The sequence below is a fragment of the Strigops habroptila genome, chromosome 19, assembly GCF_004027225.2.
Source record: "Strigops habroptila isolate Jane chromosome 19, bStrHab1.2.pri, whole genome shotgun sequence".
In the NCBI taxonomy this organism is placed as follows: Eukaryota; Metazoa; Chordata; class Aves; order Psittaciformes; family Psittacidae; genus Strigops; species Strigops habroptila.
Genome location: NC_044295.2, coordinates 1648097 through 1674912, shown reverse-complemented (window position 1 = coordinate 1674912; position 26816 = coordinate 1648097). Strand labels below are relative to the sequence as shown.

The 26816-nt window shown below is 58.7% G+C and overlaps 5 protein-coding genes across 6 annotated transcripts; 3 read left to right on the top strand and 2 right to left on the bottom strand.

The window, feature by feature from the left end:
• Nucleotides 1-11: 11 nt before the first annotated feature.
• Nucleotides 12-6054, top strand: KLHL11 (kelch like family member 11). Of its 2 annotated transcripts, XM_030508293.1 has the most exons (4): nucleotides 12-518; nucleotides 607-3837; nucleotides 4899-5093; nucleotides 5827-5890. In XM_030508293.1, exons 1-2 carry the CDS (start codon nucleotides 34-36, stop codon nucleotides 2201-2203), a joined length of 2082 nt encoding a protein of 693 aa, XP_030364153.1. In that variant the 5' UTR covers nucleotides 12-33; the 3' UTR covers nucleotides 2204-3837; nucleotides 4899-5093; nucleotides 5827-5890. The 2 variants fall into 2 exon arrangements, with proteins under 2 accessions (XP_030364153.1, XP_030364152.1); XM_030508292.1 differs by having other exon boundaries at nucleotides 4899-6054.
• A 153-nt stretch (nucleotides 6055-6207) lies between these two features.
• KLHL10 (kelch like family member 10) lies at nucleotides 6208-10007 on the bottom strand. The gene is made up of 4 exons (XM_030508294.1): nucleotides 9573-10007; nucleotides 8466-9083; nucleotides 7578-7727; nucleotides 6208-6618 (listed from the first exon to the last, which is right to left on the bottom strand). The coding sequence occupies exons 1-4, from the start codon at nucleotides 9990-9992 to the stop codon at nucleotides 6247-6249; spliced, it is 1560 nt and encodes a 519-aa protein (XP_030364154.1). The 5' UTR covers nucleotides 9993-10007; the 3' UTR covers nucleotides 6208-6246.
• Nucleotides 10008-11639: 1632 nt separating this feature from the next.
• NT5C3B (5'-nucleotidase, cytosolic IIIB) lies at nucleotides 11640-15739 on the top strand. The gene is made up of 9 exons (XM_030508291.1): nucleotides 11640-11681; nucleotides 11791-11889; nucleotides 12329-12398; nucleotides 12789-12835; nucleotides 13247-13332; nucleotides 13491-13580; nucleotides 13959-14121; nucleotides 14417-14617; nucleotides 14814-15739. The coding sequence occupies exons 1-9, from the start codon at nucleotides 11679-11681 to the stop codon at nucleotides 14922-14924; spliced, it is 870 nt and encodes a 289-aa protein (XP_030364151.1). The 5' UTR covers nucleotides 11640-11678; the 3' UTR covers nucleotides 14925-15739.
• Nucleotides 15730-21769, bottom strand: FKBP10 (FKBP prolyl isomerase 10). The gene is made up of 10 exons (XM_030508289.1): nucleotides 21241-21769; nucleotides 19744-19889; nucleotides 19391-19580; nucleotides 18954-19099; nucleotides 18684-18873; nucleotides 18272-18417; nucleotides 17825-18014; nucleotides 17399-17541; nucleotides 17119-17282; nucleotides 15730-16882 (listed from the first exon to the last, which is right to left on the bottom strand). Exons 1-10 carry the CDS (start codon nucleotides 21450-21452, stop codon nucleotides 16697-16699), a joined length of 1713 nt encoding a protein of 570 aa, XP_030364149.1. The 5' UTR covers nucleotides 21453-21769; the 3' UTR covers nucleotides 15730-16696.
• A 981-nt stretch (nucleotides 21770-22750) lies between these two features.
• P3H4 (prolyl 3-hydroxylase family member 4 (inactive)) lies at nucleotides 22751-26648 on the top strand. The gene is made up of 8 exons (XM_030508290.1): nucleotides 22751-23490; nucleotides 24520-24669; nucleotides 24811-24982; nucleotides 25065-25193; nucleotides 25280-25425; nucleotides 25509-25592; nucleotides 25755-25896; nucleotides 25979-26648. The coding sequence occupies exons 1-8, from the start codon at nucleotides 23017-23019 to the stop codon at nucleotides 25990-25992; spliced, it is 1311 nt and encodes a 436-aa protein (XP_030364150.1). The 5' UTR covers nucleotides 22751-23016; the 3' UTR covers nucleotides 25993-26648.
• The last annotated feature ends 168 nt before the right edge of the window (nucleotides 26649-26816 follow it).

The window sequence follows — 26816 nt, the reverse complement described above, 5'->3', positions numbered from 1 at the left end:
CGCGCACCTCAGGCGCGCAGCGCGCACCCCGCCATGTCGGACAAGATGGCGGCGGCCGCGGCCTCCCCTCAGCCGCAGCCGGGCCCCGGGGCGGGAGCGGCACCGGAGAGCGGGGCCCAGCGCGGCGGCGGCGGCGGCGGCGGCGGGGGGGAGGCGGAGGCCGAAGCGGAGGAGTTCGGGTGCCCGGCGCACTGCTCCGACCTGGCGTGGCGGCAGAACGAGCAGCGCCGCCACGGCCTGTACTGCGACATCACCCTGGCGTTCGGCGGCGGGCGGCCCGGCGCGGCCCGCGAGTACCGGGCGCATCGCTCCGTGCTGGCCGCCGCCACCGAGTACTTCACCCCGCTGCTTTCCGGCGGCTTCGCGGAGTCGCGCTCGGGCCGTGTGGAGCTGCAGAAGTGGAGCTCGGAAGGCGGCCCCGACCCGGACACGGTGGAGGCCGTCATCGGGTTCATGTACACCGGCACCATCCGCGTCAGCCCCGGGAACGTGCATGAGGTGCTGGAGATGGCGGACAGGTAGAGCGGGGCACCGGGCTGATGGGGGGTTGATCCGGGCTGGGTGCGGAGCCGGGCTCAGCATCACCCGTGTGCGTTTGTCCCGCAGGTTCCTCCTGACCCGGCTGAAGGAGTTCTGTGGGGAATTCCTGAAGAAGAAGCTGAACCTCTCCAACTGCGTGGCGGTTCACAGCCTGGCACACATGTACTCCCTGAACCAGCTGGCCCTCAAAGCGCAGGACATGATCAGGAGGAACTTCTACAGGGTTATCCAAGATGAGGAGTTCTACACTCTGCCCTTCCACCTCATCAGGGACTGGCTCTCGGACTCGGAGATCACGGTGGACTCTGAAGAAATCCTCTTTGAGACTGTTCTGAAGTGGGTTCAGAAAAGCCCCGAGGAAAGAGAGAGGTACTTTGAGGATCTCTTTAAACTGCTTCGGTTGTCTCAGATGAAACCCACTTACCTGACTCGCCACGTCAAGTCTGAAAGGCTGGTGTCGAGCAACGAAGCCTGTGTTAAATTAGTGGCTGAAGCTGTGGAGAGTCATGCCTTGAGGTCCGAGAACTTGCAGTCTGGTAACTTGCAGCATTCCACTTGTCCTGTAGGGTTGTTGCCACGTTTTGGGCAGAACATGGATGTCATTATGGTGATCGGGGGGGTGTCGGAGGGAGGAGATTACCTGAGTGAGTGCGTAGGGTATTTCATCGACGAAGATAGGTGGGTAAACTTACCCCACATCCATAATCATCTGGATGGGCATGCTGTTGCTGTGACAGAATCGTACGTGTATGTGGCTGGCTCCATGGAACCAGGGTTTGCCAAGACTGTAGAAAGGTACAATCCAAACAGGAATATTTGGGAGCAAGTCTCCAATCTAATAACCAGAAAGCATTCCTTTGGCCTTACCGAAGTGAAAGGAAACCTGTACAGTATTGGTGGCCATGGCAATTTCAGTCCTGGCTTTAAAGACGTGGCCATTTACAATCCTGAGCAAGACAAATGGCTTAACCTGGAGTCAGCCCCCAAGATCCTTCGGGATGTCAAAGCTGTCTCGGTAGAAGACCGTTTCGTGTACGTTGCTGCTCGTACCCCCGTTGACAGCGATAGTGAGGATGGGCTGAGGGCAGTCATTATCAGGTACGATGCTGAAACCAGGCAGTGGCAGGATGTGGAGTCTCTGCCTCTCATTGATAACTATTGCTCTTTTCAGATGTCTGTTGCTAACACGAACTTCTACCATACAGCATCGTGCTGCCCCAAGAGCTACCCTATAGATAACGAGGAAGCCAAGATTAAGATCTCTGGCAGGGCCTCAGATGAAATACTTGAAAGCTTGCCCCCGGAGGTGCTTAGCATTGAAGGAGCAGCTATTTGTTATTACAAAGATGATGTTTTTATCATCGGGGGGTGGAAAAACAGCGATGATATAGACAAGCAGTACAGGAAGGAGGCCTATCGCTACTGCGCGGAGAGGAAGCGCTGGATGCTTTTGCCTCCTATGCCTCAGCCTCGGTGCAGAGCGACCGCCTGCCACGTGAGGATTCCCTTCAGGTGCTTGCAGGGCACGCAGAGGTACCCTATGCCACAAAACCTGATGTGGCAAAAGGATAGAATAAGACAGATGCAGGAAAGGCAGATGCAGGAAATGCACCGGCACTCCCTGAGCTTGCGGCGGGTGCCCCGCTCGCAGATAGAGTGCTAGTTGTGATGGAACAGCACTCCTCGTGAGGCTGGGAAGCACTGTCTCTTGTTAGGCTGGAGATGTCTTTATAAGACATGAGGGTGTTGGTTTGATGCATAAACCCGGCATCTTTTATGCATTGAGTATTAAGAAGCTCAGCAATTGAGGACGGGTGGGAATTGAGAAGCTATGTGAATCCAACAGTATTACTCCGTGGTGCCCAGGGAGAAGCTGTAGCCTGTATCGGGCTGTGAAATGTCCCCGGGAACATTAAGTCTGTTACTTCTCTCTTGAGATCTTTGGTTTCAAGGATTTCGGTGGAGTTAGGCTCTAACGGTTGTATTTGGCAAATCAGAGATCCCTCATCTTAATAATTTCGTGGTTACATTCGTATGTGCTGGAAAGCACCTCTTTTATTTGCACTTATCTATTGACATTCCTTTGGTTCTCTCCTCCTCAGCGGCTAAACTTCACACACAGTTGGTGTTAGTGCACTTTGCTTTCCCGAGCTGGAGGCAAGTGCAATAGTTATATCTAGCTATCAAAACAAAAGCACAATCTTTCCTTATCAGATTCCTTCAGGATGTTTCTGTGTGTATGAAACGTTTTGTATCTGTATGTTGTAGAGAGGCTGCAGCGTTTGCTTGTGGATGGATGGTTGGTAGAACACAAGACACTTGCTAGAACGGAGAGCTTGAGGCAGTAAAGAAGGTGCTTTGAGTTTGTCTTTGACAGCTTCGTTAGAAACTTGGGTCAACATCAGCCTCAGAAAAGGAGTGAAAACCAGCAAAGAAGCACCCGTCAGCACTGGCTGGTTACTGCTGTCAGTGGGGAGTAAGAACGGGGTTATTTCACAGTGACAGACTGAAAATGGAGCTGGTTATAGATCCCTCTTCAGATGTTGGCACACCCTTTCATCCTAGTGAAAAGGTGATGGGAAGAACCCCCGTGAGCCTGTTTCCAGCCTGTCTTTGACAATCAGAACCCTTTGCCTTCGGTACCCTCTCCCCTGCGCTGCAGGGCTCCATCACAGCTCCACACTTAGTGTCCTTTTGAAGCGAGATACTCGCGTGTTCATGGTGTCTCAGTTGTTCAATCTTCCCATCACACTACGTGGGGAAATTCAGGCTGGTTTCAATACCTTTTGGCATGCTGGGGGGGTTTTACAGAAACCAGTGCTTTGGCTGGCTCTGGTTCTCTTCCTCTAAGGAACAGAAATGGCAGATTCCCTTCAGAGTGTCACTGCCTCGGTTACTGTCGCGCTGAACTCTCCTCCTCCCTGGTCCCAAGAGCTGCAGGGTGCTTGAGGTTACCGGCAGATCGAGTGCATCCTTCCTACCTCCTTTTCCTCCCCATTTGAATGTTCCAGGCGGTCACACGCAGCCTAACTCAGGATCTTTGGGAAGGGAAAGGGAGGAGTAACCAAGGTGTTCCAGAATTCCTCTAGACAAACCTTGCTGGAGAATGCGTTTGCTGCCTTTGGTTCTTCCCGTGGTTTGCTGGTGGTTTCGATGGGGGCAACTTCTTTGCAAAAGAACTTGTAAACAGTTTGGATTTTTGTTTTGTTTTGTTTTTTTTTTAGTTATTTAGCTTTCTGAGCTGATACTTCTCCTTTTCCAATTCAGCACCAGCCTAGATCAGATCTGAAACCCTGGGTAAGTCTTTGAACCACACAGTGTGTCGAGGTTTCTCTGGTGCGCGCAGCCCTCGCTGCTCCGCTTTGCGGTTCACTTGTCACTTTGGGTATCAATAACCTGTCTCTTTGTAATAGAATAATCTAGCTTTGTTTCAAAAAAAAAAAAGGTTGAAAATCTTAACAGTTTGTCTCAATTTACTCACCTGTAGTAACTGTGTTGTATTTTATTTGCCTGTTGGATTGTTAGGGCAGATTAAATTGGCCGATGCTGGCCTAAGAGAAGAAGTAGGTAAAGCTTGCTCAGGTTTAAGGCTGATGTCCAGAGGTGACTGTTACCGAATCAGCCTGTGAGCAAGGAGTTAGTCAGTGGAGTTTGGCCCATGAGCTCTTGCAGGTTTGGCTTGAGTAGTTTAAGAACCAGAGCTAAAGCCCCTGATTTAACTTAAATTTGTGGGAGCTGGTTTTAAGATCTTTCACCAGACTTTGCACAGGATCAACTGAGAAGCGTTTACATGCTCCCCCCACTGACTTGGCTGTAGGGGTTTGAGAAGCAGCCGAAGGATGGGGTAGACCAGACCACCCCAGCTCTGTCAAAGCCCTCCTGTGGGCTGTCAGCTAATAGGGACAACCTGTAGGGAGAAATCCCAAGGTGGTGGTTTCAGGTGGAAGATGAACTGATTAGTTTAACGTGTGGCAGCACGCAACCCAGTTAGATGCAAGAACAAACTTATTGCAGTCTTTCTTTTTCTAAGCCAAACTGATCCTGCACTTACCATGAGAACTTTTGGGCTGAGACACAAGCGACACAGTTGACTAAAAACATTCCGCTCCAAGATAGTGTCAAAACAGCTTTGGCATCCAGACCATGGGAATGCCAGCCGTGATTCCGCACTGGACCCGTGTGCTGTGTCTGCGTGGTGAGTGAGGGGCACAGTTGCACTTGCTCTAACTCTTGCTATGCCAGTTCTGTGGCTTTTTGGGTTGGTTTGGGGTTTTTTTAAGCTGGACTTTAAGTGGACCAATTGCATTGCACGTGGGTTTTAACTGGCAAGTCTTAACTACCCGTTGTATCACGTGTAGGTGTTCGGAAGAGTTGCGTTATTGACTCTGTTGTAGCCCACTAACCTGTGAGTCTCACACCACCTTCCCTGTGGCCCCTGGCTGCCGTAGCCTGCTGCCTGTTGATAAACTGCTCCTAGAAGCAGAAGCCTGGAGGTTCTTTCAGTGTGTCTGTAGTGGCCAGTTACACATCAGCAAGATCCTAGTGTGTTTGCAGTAAGTATTGCAAGGCCAACTTCTGGCTTTACTAATGTGAAAGAGCACCGGGAGGAGTTCTTCCTCCTCCTCAGGACAATCATCTCTCTCCACCTGTACTGACTGTGTGCCACAAAGTGCATGTCTCATGTCCTGTCTTTCTGCTCAAAGCATCAGTGGAGTAGGACGCGTCCTGCCTCACGCTCGGCGGTCACTGTAGTGATTTCTAGGTGCCACGTGTGTACATAGTGTTTTATAACTACCCGAATACTCTGTTAGTACGCTGGGTTTGTGATGAAATGGAGACATGCCAACTGTTTAGCATGCATTATGAATAGCTATGCCAAGCATCCTGCAGTACTATTCCGATAGCATCTTGCTCCATCACAGCGTTAGAGATCAGAACTATTGGCTCAACTTGTGTGTCAGGGGATGCATTGATCTGTACTGACAAACTGAGTCACAAAGAATTGCAACTGTGTGGGTCCTGTCTAACACAACCTAGTAACAGTGTGTTGTAACTCTCCATGGGCTTAAAAAAGCAAGCTTCAAGTGAGTGCTGTATGGCTTAGATTTCTTGCCAGCTGTGTCCACGTTATGGCAGGGCACAAATCCTGCCTCCAGTTGTCAGTCCTGAAGTGGAAGTCTCATAAAACAGGTGCTCTTGAGGATCTAATCCTGTTACTAATACGAATGTGAAGTGTGGAACTAACGAGGTGTTTGAAGACCATTAATAGTCAGATGCTCCTCGTAGGTGCGTGTCACTGTGGATCACGGCAGCGGTGCTCTCCTGTGTTAATGTAGACTTCCACGAGTGCCTGGGGAGCAGCACGCCTGTACTGGCTTCCAGTAAGGTAACGTCGTGTGTGTGTGTCTAGGCTTGAAACCAATCCTACTGTCACCTTCTTTACCTTCAATACACTGTACTAAAGTCGATTGTAATGAGTGAATTAATGAAAATAAACCTTTTATTTCTCTAGCACCCTGGTGTACCTTTGGTTTTTGCAGGTGCTGCAGAGGCCGGGGCCGAAACACACCTTTAGTGGTGCCACAGAATGCAAGTTTTAAATACTCCTTCTGCTTTTGGCCTTTCTAATTTGACTGATTTATTTCAGAATAGAAGTCAATACATTCGCTTGCTGCTCAGAGGGCTTTATTAGCTGAGTGGAGCTGCTTATACAGGCAGGCTGCTGGTTGAAGAAGTGAACCTGATTTCATTCGAAGAGTTGTCCACGATGCTGTCTCGCTTGGCAATGTAGTCCCTGATGTTAGAGAGGCCTGGCACCACGCAGCAGCTCAGGGCACTGCGGTATATGCTCATGTCCTGGATGTCGTACCACTCGTTGGCTTTCTCATCGTAACACTCCGCGTTGAAAGTGGTGGTAAAGCCGTTGAAGCCACCAACCACATACAAGAGGTCGTCCACCACTTCGATGCCGAAGTTGCTGCGAGGGTTGAACATGGTGGGGACCGCGTGCCACATGTTGGTGAGGGGGTTGTAGGCTTCCACGCTCCGCAGCCGGTTCACTCCGTCAAACCCTCCTACCTGTGAACGCCAAAGGCACGGGGTTGAACCCGGCCCTTCCTCACCCGCCCCGCCAGCTGAGCCATTGCACAGAGCCATAGAATCACAGGGTAATTTGGGGTGAAAAGGACCTTAAGATCATCCATTCCAACCCGCTGCCGTGGGCAGGGACACCTCACACGTGTCGCCCAAGGCTCTGTCCAACCTGGCCTTGAACACTGCCAGGGATGGAGCATTCCCCACTTCTTTGGGCACCCTGTGCCAGCGCCTCAGCACCCTCACAGGGAAGAACTTCTTCATGCATGAGGGCAACTGGCCCTGCCCCACTGAGCTCGGTTTGAGCATTGCTGAGAGCGGGTCAGCTCAAAACACGTGTGCTCGTTGCAGGCTGCTCCCTTGTTGTGTCTGGAACAGCCAAAAGTACCTTGTGCAACTGTCAGGTTTTACACGTTACAGGGTTTAAATGCAGTACACAGCGAGTGCTCTGCGCTGCTGAAGCTGTTGGCAGCAGCCAAAAATCATCGCTGCAGATGCTTAAAAATTGTCCGTACATTTCTCAGAACAAGAATTGTGCAGGTGAGAATGTGCTCGGGAGGCTCCGATGGGTTCAAACTGAAACAGGGGAAGTTCAGGTTAGATCTGAGGCAGAAGCTCTTCCCTGTGAGGGTGCTGAGGCGCTGGCACAGGGTGCCCAGAGAAGCTGTGGCTGCCCCATCCCTGGCAGTGTTCAAGGCCAGGTTGGACACAGGGGCTTGGAGCAACCTGCTCTAGTGGAAGGTGTCCCTGCCCGTGGCAGGGGGTTGGAACTGGATGATCTTAAGGTCCCTTTAACCCAAACCATTTGGATTCTATTACTTACTTCCCTAAATCTCACTTTACAAGCAAAAGGCCAGCCTTGAAGTCTAGGAAATGCAGACCAGCAGAGGGTGAGCACTACACGTGCTGGGGGGGGTGAGGGCAGGGGCACCATCCTCCCTTACCGCATACACTTCGTTTCGGTACGCAATGACTCCTACTCCGCTTCTCCTGCTTCTCATGGGGGCTATTAAGGTCCACTGCTCCGTGGTGGCGTTGTACACTTCAGCAGTGATCAGGCACTCGTTGCCATTGAACCCACCACATATGTACACCTGAGCATGGGAGGAAAACAAAGCGTGAGCAGGGCACTTGTACTGCTGGTAGGAGAACACGTTGAAGAGAACATGAACGGTGTGGCTGGATGGGTTTTTTTGGGAGGGGTTGTTTTGGTTTGCAATGGGAATGGTCCTGGCATCCTGGGTGTGAAGTAGTAAAACCACAGGGTGTTATTCAGGCCAGCAGGATTTAGACCCTTTGTTTCCTGAACTGCATGAGGCAGACAGGCCCTCTGGCAGGTTAAAGCCATTCCCCTTGGCCTGTTCCTTGTCCAAAGCCCCTCTCCAGGTTTCCTGGAGCCCCTTTAGGCACTGGAGCTGCTCTAAGGTCTCCCCTTCAGGAGCCTTCTCTTCTCCAGGCTGCCCCAGCCCAGCTCTCTCAGCCTGGCTCCAGAGCAGAGCTGCTCCAGCCCTCGCAGCAGCTCTGGGGCCTCCTCTGGATTCACTCCAACAGCTCCACGTCCCTCTTGTGCTGTTGCCCCAGAGCTGGATCAGGACTGCAGGGGGGGGGTCTCCCCAGAGCACAGCAGAGGGGGACAATCCCCTCCCTGACCTGCTGCTCACGCTCTGGGGGTGCAGCCCAGCACACGGGGGGGTTCTGGGCTGTAAGCACACATTGTCAGGCCATGTGAAAGGACGGGCGCTCGCTCGCCGCGCAGTGCTGCGCGTGTGTTTGGTTCCTCCTCCCGCTCACCACGCCTCAACCTCAACTGCTTCCAGTAACGCGGCGTTTACCTTTTCATGCAGCGTGGTGGCACTGGCGTCGCTCCTCTGCTCGTGCATGGGGGTGATCAGCGTCCACTGGTTCGTCTCCGGCTCGTAGCGCTCGGCGGTGTTGAGGCGCATGTACCCGTCAAACCCTCCCATGGCGTAGATGAAGTCGTGGAGGACGGTGACGCTGACGTAGCAGCGCCGCGAGTGCATGGGTGCGACCTGCTGCCACGTTTTCCTCAGCGGGTCGAACCTCTTGACGCTGTTGAAGTAATCCACGCTGTCGAACCCGCCGATAACGTAGATGAAGCCTTTCAAGTACGCCGTGCCGTGGTAGGCGAGGGGGGTCTCTTGCTCGCTCGTCACGTTCATCCACTTGTCCGCACGGACGTCGTAGGTCTCGATGGCGTTGGTTGGGCTGCCCCCGCTCCAGCCTCCGATGGCGAACAGGATGGCATAGGGCAGGCGAGGCCGGCTGAGCGGGTTGGCAAAGTCCGAGTAAGGCGGGCCGTGCATGCTGAGGTTGTACATCTCTGTCAGCGTGTTGATGATGAGGCCTTTGCAATCCTCGTTCTCCGTCACGTACTCGTGTGTTTTGACGTTGTTCATGAAGTATTCTGCTTGCATCAGCGCCAGTCGAACCTGAAAAGCACAGAAAGGGGGTTAGAATGGTCATGCGGATGGTGTCTGTCGTGGAGAGCTCCGGTGTTGGATGGTTTTGCTTTCAGGCTATAGGAGAATCAGAGAGCTCAATGTGTCACTTATCGCTCGTCCAGAAAGGGCTGTGCAAGGGTAAATCACTTGATTTCACGGCAGGGAGCCTGCTGCTGCTTTGGCACGGGGCTTTCCTCTTCGCAGACTGAAACTGCCCTCATGCCTGCTGCTGTTTGCACGGCAGAGCTGGTCTCAATGCTCACAGACTTTGTGTGTGCAGAGATAACGTCCCATGTGAACTTTGGTCCCTCCTGGCTGTGACAAACAGTTGAACATGTGGAAACGGGCCCTTCAGAGCTCGGTCCCAAGCGCAGCGCAGGGTCTTCAATAGCCTAAGGGTGTAAAAGGGAGTTTCCTCCGGCCTGACAAGAGGAGCGAAGCGGTTCTGGCCCTGCAAGAGCCTGCAGCAACACCGACCTTGCTCAGCAGCTCCGCGATGTGCTGCCGCCGGTTCGGCGGGTCATGGTCGATCCATTTCACGATAGCCTTGAACACGGCATCTTCTTCCCTCGCGTTGAGCTCATCCTTCTCAATGATGTTCTTCAGCTCGCTGACGGAGAGGTCCAGGAACTCTGCAGACACCTTGGTGATGTCCTCGAAGTGATGGAGGATGAACAGAAAGGCTGCTTCTTGCAGCTCGGGGCAGTAGTAATACTCTGTGAGCCTGCAGATGCCGATGCAGTTCTCGAAGCAGAGCTGGGACTTTAGGAACTCGCAGCACAGCCTGATGATGCCCATGATGTTGAACTGGTCTGCGGCGACGAGCAGGCTTTCGACGTTCTCCGTGGTGACCCGAACTGTCCTGGTGTAGGCGTACTCGATAATGAGCCTCATCATTTCGGGTGAAATGCCGGGGATTTTGTACACCATCTTCTCGGCGCTGTTCCAGCTGCTGGTAAACAAAGCCCTGGAAAACCGAAGCAATGCTGGAGGCAAAACCAGCTTTGCTGTGTTCAACCCTGCCCGTTATCCCCGGGGCACCCGTTTGGGCATCAGCAATAGCCAGGCTACATGTAGTTTGTTTATTCATGGTTCATTAGCTGGGTGGTTTATGAAGGAGACACAGCCTCTGGCTGTGGACAGAGAGCAACAGGGCGAGTGGCCACCTTGCTTCAATGAGGATACCAGAGGCTAACGGGGTGTAGGGAAGGAAAAGCTCCCCCCCGATGGCAGATAAGCGGTTGGGCATTCCTCAGACACCCCTTCAGCTGTTAGCTACTGGATTGTGGATTAATTCTTGTGTCCCGGGAGGTAGCAGGGCTATGGGGAACTGCTGGATGAGGGGTTTAGTGCTGATGTAAGCACTGGAGGTGCACCAAGGCAGCATGACCCAGGCTAGGAAATACCACCCATCCCCTCTGACTGACCTGAAATAGTGACTGCAGCTGCAGAGGATGTTCTTGTGAGCATTAAATTCAATACCATCCACGCTGATGATCACGTCGCAGAGTTTCCCCTCGAGGCGAAGCTCATTGAAGATGGTGCAAGCCATAGCGCTCATCTTCCTCTCCATGTGTGAGGATGAATATTTGGTGGACAACAACCTGTCTCCCATGTTGAAGCCTGAGGCCATGGAAGGTGCCTCTCGCTGGGTCTTTGCCCTTGTCCTTCCAAAATCATCTCTGCCTGGCGGTTCTAGAATATGCTCCATAATGAGGTCACAAGCTCAGGGGGAGCCGGGGCCTGCGGCAGCAGTGCCTGGGCTGGGGGGCTGCGAACCCCTCTGCAGGGAACGGGGCCCCTCACTCCATGGCTGCCCCATAGCCCAGGTTGTGCTGGACCAGGCCCCACTGATGGCTGTTTCCTATCATTCAGCCCGGGTATAAAGCTCCCCAGGCGGAGGCACCGGCTGCTGCTCCAGTGCCCCTGAACCAGCTCACGCAGGAGGACGCTGAGGCCCAGGTTAGCTCATGTCAGTGATGAACCCCACGTGCTGTCACCGCTGGATCTGCTGCTGGTGTTGGAGGGGTGGAAGGAGTCGCCTGGGGCTGAGGAGGGGGATGTGGGGCACAGGGAGCCCCGTCCTCACCCCTCACTGCTGTAGCTCCTTGCTGGCTGCTTGTCACTGTGTCTGGGTGCACCTCTGTGAGGGTCTGTTATGGGAAATGGATGTGCCCCCATCCCTGGCAGTGTTCAAGGCCAGGTTGGAGCAACCTGTTCTAGTGGAAGGTGTCCCTGCCCGTGGCAGGGGGTTGGCACTGGATGAGCTTTAAGGTCCCTTCTAACCCAAACCATTCTGGGATCCCCTGTTCCTGTCGGTGTGGAGTTTGAATTCAACGCGTTCTGTGTCACGGGCGGCAAAGCCGGTCCCTGCCTTGGGGTCCGCTGGGGGGGTTTACTCGTTCTTTCTCTTTTCCACCTTCCTGCCCCGCAGCGCCCTGCGGAAGAAACGCACCCGCCGGCACCGGCCCCGCAGCGCAAAGAGCGGCCCCGGGGCCTCCCGCACACCCCGCCCCGGCCCCGCACACCCCGCCCCGGCTCCTCCCCGCGGCTGCGCGGCTCGGCCCTGCGCGGAGCGGAGCGATGGTGAGTGCGGGGGGCTGCGGGAGCGGGGTCCTGCGGGAGGCTGGAGGGCACCGGACCCCCGGGAGCCGCGGTGGGGGCCCGGACACCGGAGCGGGGTCTCTGCCCGCAGGTTCCCGAGCTGGAGAGCGCCACGGTCCGCATCCTGCACCCGGAGCGTGTGACCGGGATCATCCGGTCCCTCAAGGAGCAGGGGACGAGCAAGCTGCAGGTACCGGCCCCGCGGCGGCGGGGGGTGCTTCGTGCCCTCGCTGCTCCCAAACCCTGTGCTGGGAGCGCCTTCCACACGCTGTGCAGATGGAGAAGCCGCAGAGGAGAGGCAGGACCAGGCCGGTGGCTCTCCCTGGATGGGCCCTTTTCTTCCCTGTTAATGCGAGATATAAATATGACCCGATCCCCAAACACCCCTCTCTGCGGTGACAGCAGGATGAAGCCGTTTGGTGCTGATACGCGTCCTAGGGCGGGAGGGTGCTGGCTGTCTCGGATGGGGATGTCTGCCGCAGGGCAGGCAGGAGCATCCGCATCTCTTGCTGCTGTGATCTGCGCCCTCCCCTGGCCCTTGCACCCTCGCAGGCAGCAGCATCCTGCCTGGCTCTGGCAAGGGCAGAGCGCGATGGCTCACACAGGTTTGGGCTTCTCCCGCTTTCCAGGTCATTTCTGACTTCGACATGACGCTGAGCAGGTTCGGCTGCAACGGCAGGCGCTGCCCCACTTCGCACAGTGAGTCGGAGCCCTTTGTGCTGTTGCTGGTTCTGTTTGGTGCCCATGTTTGTGTTCTCGGTGTCTATGGCTCCCATTTCCCTCTGCCTCCCTCCCACCGCTGCCAAGCCCGACTGCTCCCAGCTCTCGGTGCAGCTCCTTGGGTAGCCCACAGCCCGCTGCAGAAGCTGGCTCCTGGCCCTGCTGCTTCTCCTCCTCACGCTGTATCCTGCAGCTCACTAGCATTGATGCTGCTCTCTCATAGCACCCTACAATCAGCTGTGCTCGGGTCAATGTGCCACGCGCGGCTCGGTTTGGGAAGAGCTGGTGCTGGGGATGCAGGATAACTGCCTGTTAGAAAGCCTTTTGGTCTTGCTGGGCTACAGCACCGGGTTTTTACTGTCTTCGCAGATATCCTCAACGACAGTCGTGTTATCAGTGAGGACAGCAAGAGGAAGGTAGGTGTGTGCTGCTGCTTGGCTCTGTGGGGTTTGTCCCTATCACCCATCATCAGGAGGTTGCAGTGTGCCCAGGCTGCACCTCAGCCGATAGTGATGGAAGGAGAAGTTAAAAAGGGAGATTTTAATTTGCCTGCCCAGCCGTGGGCAGTGTTGGTCCGAGCAGAGGAGGAAGGGTGCACGTGTGCCCATCTGTGTGTGCAGAAGCAAGGTGGGAGTGAGCCAGGCTGGGGGGGTTAATGCTTCCTTCCCAGAGCTCCACATTGGCTCAGAGTGAACTGCTGTGAAATGGGTTTGGTTGTGGTTTTCATTGGGGAGTTTGGAGGCATTTAGAAACGCTTTTGCTGTTGTTTACAGTCTCTTTAGACAGGATGTTCTCTCTGTTCTTTTCCCATCTGCCCAACACTCCAGCTAAAAGATCTGCTGCACTATTACTATCCCATTGAAATTGATCCTAACCGCACCCTGGAAGAGAAACGGCCCCTCATGGTGGAGTGGTGAGTGCTTGGATGGGGTGAGCTTCACCTTGTCCTTGTTCTTGCCCCTGAGTTCTACAAGGCACAGGCTTGGAGTGTCTCTGGGCTCGGTGGCAATGCCAGGAGGTTTCATGGGGTATTCCTTGCTCCGGGGAGCTCATTCCTCTGCCTTTCCCCAGGTGGAGCAGGGTCCATGAGCTGCTGTCACAGCAGAGCATCCGGAAGGGGGACATAGCCCAGATCGTCAGCGAGTCGGGTGTGATGCTGAGGTACGGGCTGCAGGCACCGGGCAGCAGGTCTCCGAGCAGCGGGCCCGGCTGTAGGCAGGGCAGGGGGGCAGCTCCCCTCTCCACGTGCTGTAACTGCTGCGCCTTATCCAGGCCCTTGGCTCAGCACCAGATTTTACCCACAGCACAAAAACGTTGGGCTAACACTTGCTGTTAAAGCCGGCCTTGGTGGTGATGGTCCTAAAACTGGCTCAGGGAGCCTTGGTTTGAAGAGCTGCCAGTCCCAGAGAGGAGCTGGCTTCCTGTGTCCAGGCTTCCATGAGCCCAAGTTCCCCTTCTGCATGGAAAACGTGTCCTGGCAGCCTGGGGCTGTTACACCGGGGGTAATGGAATACCCTGTAATGGACACTTCTGCTCTAGGGATGGATTCAAGGAATTGTTTGATCAGCTGCATAAGTACAACGTCCCCCTGTTCATCTTCTCCGCTGGCGTCGGTGATGTCCTTGAAGAGATCATCCGTCAGGCCAACGTCTTCTACTCAAACATCAACGTGGTGTCCAACTACATGGACTTTGATGAGAACGTGAGTTTCTGCATCACGTACGTGTGGGGATGCAGAGAGGAGGCTGCAATGTGTTTAAAGGCACCACTAGGTTAAAAGCTGCCTGTTAACGCCTCTAAGTGTTTGATCCCTGTGGATGGAGCTGACTGCTGGGACCATCTCCATGCTCCATGGCTGCTGGGTATCCTTGGGGTGTCTCTGAGATGAGGGCTGGTGCTCTGTGAGCATCCATCCCCATTTGCCCATTCCAGGAAGGGAGCTGAGGCTGAGGCACATGGAGGGATTGCTGCGGGATCAGTTTGTCCTGTTCGCACAGGGTGTCCTCACGCGATTCAAGGGACCTCTCATCCACACCTACAACAAGAACAACAGCGTCCTGCAAGGCACGGAGTACTTCCAGGAGCTGAGCACCAGGACAAGCATCATCCTGCTGGGGGACTCCATGGGTGACCTGACGATGGCAGACGGCGTTCCCAGTGTGGAGAACATCCTCAAGATTGGCTTCCTCAATGACAAGGTGGGTGGGAGAAGCAGTTGCCTTGCTCCCCTGCCAGCCTTCCCTAGGTGCAAAGGCAGCAGAGAGGGGCTGGCAGCTGCCCCAGTGACTGGGGGGGCATCGTCGGGGTGGTCCCTGACCCCTCTTTGTGGTAGCATCGAGAGGTGCTGTGTGTGCAGCGGCTTCATTCTCAGTCCTCTCCATCCCATCGCCGCAGGTGGAAGAGCGGAGGGGGAAGTACCTGGGTGCCTACGACATCGTGCTGGAGAGGGACGAGACGCTGGATGTGGCCAACGGGATCCTCCGCTACATCCTTACGGAGACGTGAGCTGGGAAGGCTCCAGCCCTGCTGCAAAGCACCTCGGTGGTCAGCGTCCTGCCATTGGCAAAGCTGGAGTTGATCTTCTGGTACCTGTTGGGCTACATCCTGACGCTGGGCAGGCTCCTGCCCTTGTGCACATCCCGACCTCACTAATCCCCTTTGGGCTGCCCTGGAGCGGGAGGGATGAGGTGGAGGAAGCTGCTCTGCTGCCTTCACCCCACCTGTGCCCAGATCTGCTGCTTCCCACTTGGAATTCATCCCATTTGGACTGTGTATCCCACTCAGGCTTTATCCCACTCGGACTTCATCCCTGCCTGGGGCCACAACAACCCCTTCCATGTCTCAGGTAGAGATGCTCTGTGCTTGCTGCAGCGGTAAAGCTCGGGAATGGAGATGGTTTGTTCAAGGGCAGATGGAAGTGGTTTAATTTCACTGTATTCCTCCCTAAGGAAACAAGTCTCTTCTGTCCTGTTGTCTCTGGGCTTCCCAGTGCCCGGCTGAGCTCTGGTGCTGCCAGGGGTAGCATCACCCACCCCAAGTGCCTCATGGGCACCCTGCAGCTCCCAGCCCTGCTGTCCCTCTTGCTCTGTTTCAGCTCTTAGTGCCAGGGCTGCTGCGCCTCTGCTCCCCAGCTCCAGGTATCCCCATCCCGGATGGAGCCCCCGGGCGCTGCAGCACCATCCCTCAGGAGCGGAGGTTTGGTTTCAATCCTGCCTGACCCAGCAGTGCTGGAGCCTGGAACCCCCCTGGGCACCAGGCTCCTGCGCAAGGAATGTTCCATGGCAAAGTAACCCGACACAAAGCAAATTCCTTGGAAACCAGTAGAAATGATTTATTTGGTGTAAGGCAGAAGTCGTTGGAGGGGCTCGCTCGGACCCGTTGCGCTCTTCTTGCATCTCTTTTACCTGCAAGACACTGCAGAAGCTTTTAGAGGCAGTATTGGGCTGATTCCTCTCCTCCATGAGGGCAGGCGCTGCAGGGCAGGGAGGATGCAGGCAGGGATGCTGCTGCTCCCTGAGGGCCTGGGTGGGAGCATTTCTGGTTTCCTTCTCCCAAAGGCAAACAAGGGCTTTGCCAGGTCCCTGCTGCCTTGGGGGGGGGGGTGGGTTTTCTGGGGCAGCAGATGCCTGCGGGGTCTTGGGGGGTTTTGCCCTGGGAACCTGAGCCCCTTCCAGGCTCTTGTCCCAGGGAGGATGCTGCAGGGAGCAGGGCCTGGAGCATTAAAGGCTTCTCTTTATTTCTCCTCTCTAAAGAGGAGGGAGAAACCCCCAACCCCAAACCACAACGTGCTGCTGTAGCAGTGAGGGGCAGCTCCCTCCTGCCTGCCACGGGCGCAGCACATGGAGCGGGACATGCAGTCACTGGCTGGGGATGAAGGGGCTGGGGCTGGGGGTGCTGCTGCCCCATGGGGAGCTGGGAGCAGGGGGGCAGAGCGGGGCTTGGCAGCAGGGAAGGGGCTGCTCCACAGCAGAGGTACCATCTGCAGAGCACAAGGGGATGGGGATGCTGCTGTCCCCGGGGTGGATGGAGACCCCACACGGGTGTTTCCCACCTTCTTGCCTGGGTTTATTAGCTGGGGGTTGATGAGTTTTCCTGCCGGAAGGAGCACATCAAAAACCCCTCAGTTAATGAATAGGGGGGGGAAACCCCAAATGCTCCCCTATGGAAAGGGCTGGGGAAGGGCAGGGGCAGGTTCCTGGGGGAGCTGGGGAGGGGGACACCGGCCACGGCATGGCCAAGGACGAGTGCTGTGTGCAGGGAAGAGCAGGATCTGCTCCTCAGAGCTCCTCGTGGATCTTCTCCTGGTCCTCATCCGACTTGAGCTTCAGCTCCTCGGGGGTGATCTTCCCGTCCTGGTTGCGGTCCTGGTTCCTGAACATGTCGGCGATGACTTTCTCCGGGTCAGAGCTGGGCATGAGCCGCCCCTTCCCTTCCGCCACCTGGGTCTTGATGAAGGTGGAGAACTGCAGCGGGGACAGGGGGGAGATGCTGCTTTGCTCTGTGCACCCGAGGCCGGGCAGGATCAGCGCTGCCCTCAGCGCCCCTGCTCACAGCCCCGCATCCCGCAGCGATGGGCTGTTCTTCCTGAGCGCCTGTGCCCAGCATCCTTGGGATGCTGCTCCCCGCGGTGGTGTCCCCTGTGTCCTCCTGCACCCCATCACCCCGTGGTCTGGTGGCACTCGGGGGGGCCCTCACTCACCTCATCAGCCGGGATTTCGCCATCCTTGTTGAGGTCCATTTGCTCGTAGAGGCTGGCCGGGGGCTCCCCGTGCCAGATGAAGAAGTATCCCTCGGGAACCCCCTCCTCCATGGAGATCAGCTCCACCTCGAAGCGGAGCACGGCGCTGCCCGGCACCCCCCGGGCTGGAAAACCACACGAAGGCTGCTGCAGGGCCCCCGATGGGCAAAAGCCTCCAGCCCCCATCATGTGAGGGGTGAAGGACCCCGGGACCCCCGTTTGTGCGCAGGCTGCTCCCTACCTCCGCTCTCCCCGTGTCCCAGGTGGGGGGGGACGATGAGCACCCGCCGCTCCCCCGCGCACATGTCGAGGAGGCCCCTGTTCAAGCCCTCGATCACCTTGTTGGTGCCCAGGGTCACCTCCTGCGGCTTCTCGTAGTCGTGGCTGCAGGAGGCACAGAGGAGACCCCTTGGTCCCCATGGGCAGCCTGCCCGTGCCCCCACATCCCCCGTCCTCCATCCCGCTGTGCCCCACAACCCCGCTCCCTCCATCCCTCCCTGCACCACTGTGCCCCCAAACCCCACACGCTGCCCCGTGGCCAAGCAGCCGATGCGCCGGTGCTGCCCCATTGCACGGGGCTGCTGCTCCGGTGCCTGTCCATGCCCCAGCCCAGCACCAGCAGGATGTGTCCCTGTGTGTGCTGGGGCAGCCGGGAGCGAGCACGCACGAGGAGAAGAGCTTGGTGCCGTCCAGCAAGGAGCAGTTGTAGTGGTAGCGGACGAAGTCCCTGTGGCGGGTGGTGAGGTTGCAGCCCTCCGGCCGGTACACAGTCTCCATCTCCACCGGGTCCTCGGGGTTGTGGAAGTCAATGATGTGGACATCGAAGACGAGCACGGCTGAGCCGGGAATCTTGTTCCCTGGAAGAGGAGAATGAGGAAAGCTGCTGGAGCGCCATGGGGCCGGTAAAGCCTTTCCCTGCATCTCCCCATAACGCGTCCATCCCTCAGAACCCCTGCCCATGATGCCCCCCATAACACCTAGAGCGCCTGGAGGATGATGGTGGCCCCCGGGTGAGGATCTGGCCCTGCTTGGCCAGAGCTTTCCCAATGGTGTGGGATGCGCAGGGCTGAAGGAGGGGATGCCACAGTGCGTGGTGCTGGACCCGGTGCTTTACCTGTTCCGTTCTCCCCATAGGCCAGGTGTGGGGGGATGACCACCCGCCGCCTCTCCCCCATGCAGACCCCCTGCAGGCCCTGGTCCATGCCGGGGATGATGTAGCCCTTCCCGATGTAGGTGTTGTACGTGTGGTTGCGGGAGTAGCTGCAGCGAGAGAAGCAGAACCCGGCGTGTCAACCCTCAGCCCTGCTCCCCAACCCTTGTCCCAGCCTCTGCCCCGCTCCCCCAGAGCCAAACCCTGCTCCTGGGGATGCAACAAACAGGTTTGGTCCTTTTCAGCCTGTTTCATGCCCGTTACCACCTTCTCCTCCACCTCCTCCATCAGTTCTCATCCTCTCCTTGCAGCCGGCCGCTGAGCATAGGGATGGAGAGGGTGGGATCAGGGCATCTCCCCCCTTCCCTCCCCACACCTGGAGTCAAAGAGCGTCCCATCCATCAGTGTGCCATTGTAGTGGTAGCGGACGAAGTCCCCGGTCACAGCCCGGCGCTTGCAGGACTCGGGCACCTCGAGGTGCTCCAGGAACACGCTGTCCTTGGGGTTGTGGAAGTCCACCAGCAGCACGCTGAACACCAGCGACGCCTGCGGCGGGATCGTGGTGCCTGAGGAGGGGACACGGGTCAGCCCGGACCAGGGTCCTGGTGCACAGGGGCAGGAGGGAATGGGGTGACGCCTGACCCACCATAGCCCTTCTCCCCGTAGGCAAGGAACGGAGGGATGATGATGCTCCTCTTCTCCCCGGCGCACATGCCCAGCAGCCCCTGGTCCATGCCCTTGATGAGCCAGCCCGTGCCCACGTAGGTGTCGTAGGTGCCGTTCTTGCTGTAGCTGGTGGGGAGGAATAAGGCAGAGGACGGATCCAGGGTTGTACCAGCTCCCCCAGCCCGAGTGGTGCCATGTGGGAAGCTGGTTTGTGGTCATGGAGTTGCACTGGCCCTGCTGGGGCGCAGGGAGGGAAAGCACAGGGGGAGGCTGCTCTGGCTGGGGTGCAGCGTGAGCCCCCATGGCCAGTGTCCCTTAGGCCCTGCCCTCCCCGGTGCCCCCAGCCCCAGGGCAGAGGGTGCATCCGCTTCCAGCACCCCACATCCCGCAGGAAGGGCGCATCCCGCTGTGCCGTACCTGGAGTCGAAGGGGGTGCCATCCAGCAGCGTGCCGTTGTAGTGGTACCGCACGAAGTCCGAGCTCTCCACGGTGCGGTTGCAGCGCTGGGGTCGGGACAAGGTGGTGATCTGCAGCTTGTCCTTCTTGTTCCAGATGTCCAGCATGACCACGTCGAAGTACAAGGTGGCGTCTGGGGGGATCAGCCCCGCTAAAGGGGCGGCAGCGAGGACAGAGCATCTTAAGTGGGAGCAGCGCCTTGGGCAAGCCAAGGGCTCTGTCCCTAAAGCCCTGCCGGGAAAGCAGCAGATCCGGGGGGTCAGGACCCCCCCTTCCCAGCAAAGCCCATGTGGGGTTAGCCCCGCACCACGTACCCACGCCGATGCTGCCGTAGCCGAGGTGCGGGGGCACGATGAGGTGACGCCGCTCGTTGACGCACATGCCCTGCAGCCCCCGGTCCATGCCGGTGATGAGCCGCCCGACGCCCACCACGCCGGCCACCGTGGCCCCTCGGTCGTAGCTGGGCAAAGGGACAGACCCATCAGTGGTGCGGGACAGGGTGAAGCCCCCGATGCTGCTGGTGCTGGGGGAGCTCAGTGCTCAGCACCAGGGGTTTGGGGTGGATGCGGGCCCAAACCACGACCCCTGTGAGCACGGGGGGACGGGGTTGCCCTGGGGGGCAGGTCACACACTGAAGCCTCGCAGTGGGGTCCCTGTGGTGCCACAGAGCCCACAGCTCAAAACCATTGATCCTGATGGGATCAATCCTGCGCTGCCTGCACCCTGACCTGACCCTGCCTGCCCAGCACCCTGTAGGCAGGGGAATGTGGATGGGACCCTCTGGGTGAAAAGGAGGTGGGTGACGCTTCCAGTTGGTACCAAACCCTTCGGCACCATCCTCATCCATGGAGCTGGAGGCGGCAGCTCCAGGGCTTTCTGCTGCTTCCAAACCATTCTGCATATGGCACATTTGGAGCTCTGTGCAGTAAGGAGGGAAGGAAACAGCCCAGGCCTCACCTTTAAACTGCAAATTTGGCTTTATTTTTAAACCTTAAAATACTGCAAGAAGCAACTGGGGCCATTTTAGATAAGCTGAAACCCTCCATCCCCTCTCACGTGCAGCTGATGCTTTCACCCTGCAGTCGTCAAGACAAGGAATTCCTTTAGCAGGGAATGTCCCCAGGCTCCCAATGCATTCGGGGTGCACAGCAGCAGCAGGTGAAGTGCATCACTCAGTTACTTTCTTCCCCATTCATGCTCACACGAAAGATAAGACACATTTAACCGGAGCAGCATCCCTTTGCTTTCCTCTTAAACATGTCTATGTGGAAAGCTTTTGTTCTGCCCTTTGGTTGAGTCCCTGATTCTCCCCTTGCTCACGGTGCTGCAGATCAGGGGCTGAACCAACATAACCTGATCTACAGCCATCGGGAGCAGAGCAGGATCGATGCCCAGGCTGAGGAAAACCAAGTCCAGCCAGAGCGAAGCCTCTTAGGTAATGAACGGGTTTCGCCGCTGCCACGTTTCAAAGTGCTTTCAGTGCTTCCCTGCCCGTGCACATGCAAGTACATGTTCTGAGTGGAAAATGCCTCATTCAGGGACAAATCCTGCCCATGCCTGGGGCTCAGGGCGTGCAGGAGCTGTGGGCACCGATGGGCAGCGGCTGCTGCTACTCGGGGCGCATCAGGACCCCCGCGGCTCCCTGCCCTCACCCCCAGCACCCACCAAAAGCCTTCCTTGGGGTCCAAGAGTGGGGCTGCCCGGAGCCTGTCCCTCCCCTGCTGCCCCTTGGGGATCCGATGGGGCGGGGAGGAAGGCATGCAGGGATCCCCTCAGCACCGCATGCAGTGGTGAAGAGCCGGGGGCTATACCTGGAGTCAAACTTTTTGCCATCTTTAAAGGTCCCATTGTAGTGGTAGCGAATGAAATCCCCCATCTGGACCTCCCGCAGGCAGATTTTGGGGATATAGTATCTGTCTATCACCACGTCTTCCAGGGGGCCGGGGTCGCCCAGCCCCGGGGCCCCCAGGATGCTGAGGAGGAGGAGGAGGAGGAGGAGAAGGAAGAGGCTGCCGGGGGCCATGGCGCTGGGAGGCTGCAGCCGGCGGAAAGGCAGCGGGAGGCGGAGGGACGGGGCCTCCTCAGCTCGGCCGCCCCTTCCCGCGGGATTCCTGCCCGGAATTTCTGTACACGTGTCCGGGCCTGGCGCCTCCTCAGCCACGATCCCACCGCGCGTCGCCCCATGGCACGGCCAGGGCAATTCCACAAAGCTGGCAGCAGCGGGAAGTCGCAGCGTGGGTGCAGCTCCAGGCAGGAGGGGTTGGCGTGATGGTTTTTCCTCTCCTTTTTGTGTATTCCTTTCTTTTCCGCAAAGGAAAAGGCCGATGGGAGCTACTTGGAAGCAAGTTTGTGCCGCTGCAGCGCCGGGTCCTAGTGCTGCTGCCGGCGCTGCTCCCAGCAGCCTCTTCCAGCTGGATTCATCGCTCCCACAGCTCAGGATGCTGCTGCTCAGTCCCCTGGCAGAGGAAATCCAAGGGATTCAGTGTTTTAATAACACCTCCTGCTCCTCAATCTGCTTTTATTGGATGGTGATGCTTAAAAACATCCTCCTAAAAGCCTTTCCCAGATAGCAGCAGCACCAAACGCACCCGTACGTGTTGCCCACACATCCCCACTCCCCCAAACCATGGTGGGCATCGTGGTAAGAGCCCTTGGCAAGACCCAGGCGGGAAATCAAACCCACCCAAACCAAAACCCAGGTTCTCTGAGGGGCAGCACTTTGGGTGAGAACAAAACCTCCAGCAAAGCGCTACCACTCCCCTTGAGCCCGGACTCGGGGTGCTCTGCAGCTCCCCAATGCACTGTGTTGGGGCTGAGCAACCTCAGCACTGCCCGGAGGAGGGTTGGGGGGCTCGGGGCTGTCCCCATGGCACAGTGGGGTCAGGACCTGACTCGGGGGCAAGTGAGCACTAAGGGGCAATGGCACCACAGTCGAGCTTTTGGGGGGTGCTGGGCACTGCTGACGGCCTCTGCTCTGTAGGAAGAAGCCTCAGCAGTGTCCTGGCTCCTGCCCCACGCTGTGACATCCCTCGGTGCGACTGTCCAGCCAGCAACAAGGCGCTGGGCTAGGACTGGGGCCAGTGTGGCCATGCCAAGGCTGGCGCGGTGCAGTGCTGAGGTCTGGCACGGCACAGGGTGTGCGGCTGCCAGCTTGGCACCAGCCACCAGCGAGACCAGCTCCGGGACGGGGGGTCTGGCCACTGCGCGGCGTGGCGCAGCCCAGCACCCCGGGGTGCTCCGAGGTTCAGCACAGGGTGCGGGATGCTCGGGGCTGCAGCACACATCACACCCCGCACCACAGCGTGCAGCGCCGAGCACATCCCCGGGGTCCTGCAGCCCCGGAGCCCGCAGCGCGGGGCGCAGAGTGACCCCCCCAACCCTCTCGACAGCGCGGGGTGCGGGGTGCGGGAGGGAACCCGTCGGAGCCGCGCAGCACCGAACACGCCCCGTGTTGCGCTGCGCCGGCCGCGCAGAGCCGCACTAAGACCCTGCGCGCCCGCCGCGCACCGCCCCTTCCCCGCCGCCCGCCCCCCTGCGCGGAGCGGTGCGCGGCGCTGCGCGGGCAGTGCGCGGCAGCGGCGGCGGGGATGGGCGGTGCGGCGCTGGCGCTGCTGCTGCTGGTGGCGGCGGCGACGGAGCCGTGCGCGGCGCAGTACGAGGAGTACAGCGTGCGCGGGTTCCCCGCGGACGCGCTGGAGCCGCTGCAACGAGCCTACGCGCGGGCGCTGGCGCAGTACGCGGGCGCGCAGTGGGCAGAGAGCGCCCGGGCGCTGGAGGCGAGCCTGCGCCTGCACCGGCTGCTGCGCGACAGCGAAGCGCATTGCCACCGCCGCTGCGCGGAGCCGGGCCCCGCAGAGGAGCCCCCCGCCGAGGGGGACCCCGCGGCCCCGGAGTGGGAGCGGGAGATGCAGCTCTTCGGGCGGCTGCTGCGCCGCGCAGGCTGCCTGCGCGCCTGCAAGCGCGACCTGCCCGTGTTCCAGCTGCGCTACCCGCCCGCGCAGACGCTGCGCGACTTCCAGCGCCGCCTGCCCTACCAGTACCTGCACTACGCGCTCTTCAAGGTGAGCCGGGGGCGCGCAAATGCCGCGCAATGCGGCTCGTGGGAAGGAAGGGGGAATGGGGGGGGGGGGGGTGTTTCTATGCTTCCATCCTGCGCTGCTGTGGTCTGTGCCCCCTCTTTTACCCTCTGCCCTGTGCCCCCCAGCTCTGCTCACCCCCATCTGTGTCTCATTCTGTGCCCCTTGTCCTCCTCTTTGACACCCCCATCCTGCATCCCCCATCCTACACTACCAGCCTGCACCCCCTGAACCCTGCTCCCTTCTATCCTACACCCTGCTATCATTTGCTTTCCTGTCCTGCAGCCCCCATCTGGCATCCCCCCCTCCCTGGCTCCTCCATCCTGCCCCCATGCTGTGGCACGTCAGCGTCATCTGGGATGCATCAGGACGTGAGGGGTGTGCCCGGCACTGGGGCCCCTGTGGTTGCATCCCCCCCACCCCACCTTGTGTCCCCCTGGTGCCCCGAGGTCCCCCTGGCCAGGCAGAGGGGGACACCGGGGGCGCCCCAGCCAAGGAGCCTGAGCTGGCGGGTCCAGTGCCACTGTGGTTGCTGCAGGACACGTGTCTGGATGCTCCATCAGGGAGAAGCTCTTGCCTGGGCTCACGGTGCAGATGTGGAGGGAGGTTTCGAATGCATCGCCCCGGGTGACCCCCCCTTGGCCTGAGCTCTCTGGTGGGGGCCTCTCCCCTCCCCAGGCACAGTGCTGAGCTGTGGATGCTGGTTTAGTGCTCAGTGCTGCTGAGCCCCAGCCCTGGCAGTGGCAGGGGACAGCCTGGCCTACATTCTTAATGCCTTTTCCTCTTGCTCGCTCTGGCCCAAACCCATTCCATGGATGGTCCCTTCACCCCCCCATAACCTCACTCCCCTGAAGTTGCCATCCGAGTGCTCGTAAAGCAGCCGGGAGCGGGCGGCTCGCCCGGGATGCTGCAGTGCCCGGGAAGAGCGGATGCATGGATCCAACCCGCACCACGTGGATGTGGGGTTCATGAGGGGTTGAGTTGTCCCCACACTGCCTCTTCCTCCCTCCCCAGTCCAATAAGATCGAGAAAGCAGTGTCCGCTGCGCACACCTTCCTGCAGAAGAACCCCAAGCACGAGATGACCTTGAAGTACCTGAACTATTACAGGACAATGCTGGATGTGGATGAATACCTGGTCGACCTGGAGGCCCAGCCCTACGAGGTGAGGAGGGGATGGGGTTAGGATAGGGTCTGCTGGGGCTTGGTGCGTGTTCGGCTGCCAAAGCATGATCCTGCCAAGCCCTGTGGGAAGCAACTTTCTCCCTCTGAGCCCTGGTCCCTCACCTCCCCCTGGTCCCCGCAGCCCATATTCGTGCGCTCGGTGAAGCTCTACAACAACGGGGATTTTCGGAGCAGCGCGGCCGATATGGAGCAGGCGCTGGCCGAGTACTACAAGGCGTACGAGGACTGCCTGGCCGGCTGCGAGGGCGCCTACGAGCTGCAGGACTTCAAGGACTTCTACCCCGCCATCGCAGGTGACTCACTGTGGGGCCGGGGAAGAGCAGGCTGGGGTCGGGGCGGGCAATGGGGCAACAGCATCTAACGCCTCCCCCCCAGATCACTTTGTGAGCGTGCTGCAGTGCAAGGTGGACTGCGAGACCGAGCTCACCCCCAACGTGGGGGGCTACTTCGTGGAGAAGTTTGTGGCCACCATGTACCACTACCTGCAGTTCGCCTACTACAAGCGTGAGTGATGGTGGCAGCGGGGGCACTCCGGGGTGCTGCGGGTCCCTGGGCAGGGTGTCACCCGCCCTGGGTGCTGCTCCCCACAGTGAACGATGTGCAGGACGCGGTGCGCAGCGTCTCCAGCTACATGCTCTTTGACCCGGGTGACACCGTGATGCAGCAGAACCTGGTCTATTACCGCTTCCACCGTGAGCGCTGGCGCCTGCGCGAGGAGGACTTCGAGCCGCGGCCGGTGAGGACCCCCCCGGCCCCATGTCCTTTGGCTCTGGTGGTGCCAGAGGGGCTGATCCAGGCCTTGCTCCCTCCTGTGCGCAGGAAGCCGTGCGCTACCACAACCAGACGGCCACGCAGAAGATGATGCTGGACTTCGCCAGGCAGTACCTGCAGGCTGATGACGAGGTAAATGATGGTGATTTTGGGAGCGCGGGTGGGTGCTGTGGGTACCCCTGGGCAGGGCTTTACCTCAGGTGGGGGGTCTGACCCCCAAACCAGCCCCGGAGAAGAGGCTGTGGATGGGGCTGCTGAGCCCCTCTGCCTCCTCCTGCCCACCCCGTGCTGCAGATGGAGGTGGATGGTGATGAGGGGCTGGAGGCGCGGGACCTGCCCTCCGATGGCGAGTTCGAGGGTGAAGGCGACTACGAGGAGGGCTTCTTCGCTGAGTGGTGGCAGGAGCCCAGGACCAAAGGGGACAAAGCTGACCAAGGTTTGTGACACCGGGGCCAGGGGCCGTGCCGTGGGGTGGGGGTGGCTGTTGCCCGGTGCCACCGAGCCCTCCTTGTTTGCAGAGACCCTGTCATGAGCCAGGCGAAGGGGCACCGGCCCCGGCAGAGCTGGATGGATGGTGGCGGCCCTGTGACACCATCTGGGGACACAGGGCTCCTGACAGCCACCACGCAGCAACCTGGGCTTGAAGGGAAGGGCCGATCCTGCCCTGTGCCCTGCGGCAGCGCTGCCTCTGCCGGCTGGACATCACTGTCCTGAGCGCAGCCCCATTCCTGTCAATGGAGCATCGGCACCGCTGAACCTTCCTGCCTGCCCAGGAGCTCCCCCAGGGCCGCCCTTGTCCCCAGGAGCCTGGTGGTTCCCCACAGCACTGGGGCTCACCGTGTCCATCAGCTCCTTCCCGGGGCCTGGGGACACTGTGCCAGGATTGACCATGTCATCTCGAGGGGCTGCCCCTGCTCGGGGAGCAATGCACGGTGCTGCCCCATCTCAGGGCTCCTTCCAGGGTCCCTTTGGACCTCACAGCCCGGTGCTTGGACGGGGCTCCCGGTGTGCTGGCGTCCCCACGCTGCCTGGCAAGGCTGCATTGCCCGTGCCGTGCGTGTGCCTTGAGTTCTCCCCACACCAGCCCTCTGTAGCCTCAAGCTCCGTTAATTTAATACTTCCCGACTCGCACGGGCGCTTTTTATTTTTAAATATTTACTTTTAATAAAATCTGGACCAGTCTTTTCATGGCTGCCTCCGCCTGGGGGCTCCCTGGGGCTGGGCCCTGGAATGGGCAGGGGTGGGTTGGCGGACAGGATGCCCCCATCAAGTAGGGGAGGCCCCACAGGGAGGCTTGTGTGGCTGGGGGAACCTTGGGGGCTGTGGGAGCAGCCAAGCTCTTGTGGGGCTGGGGGG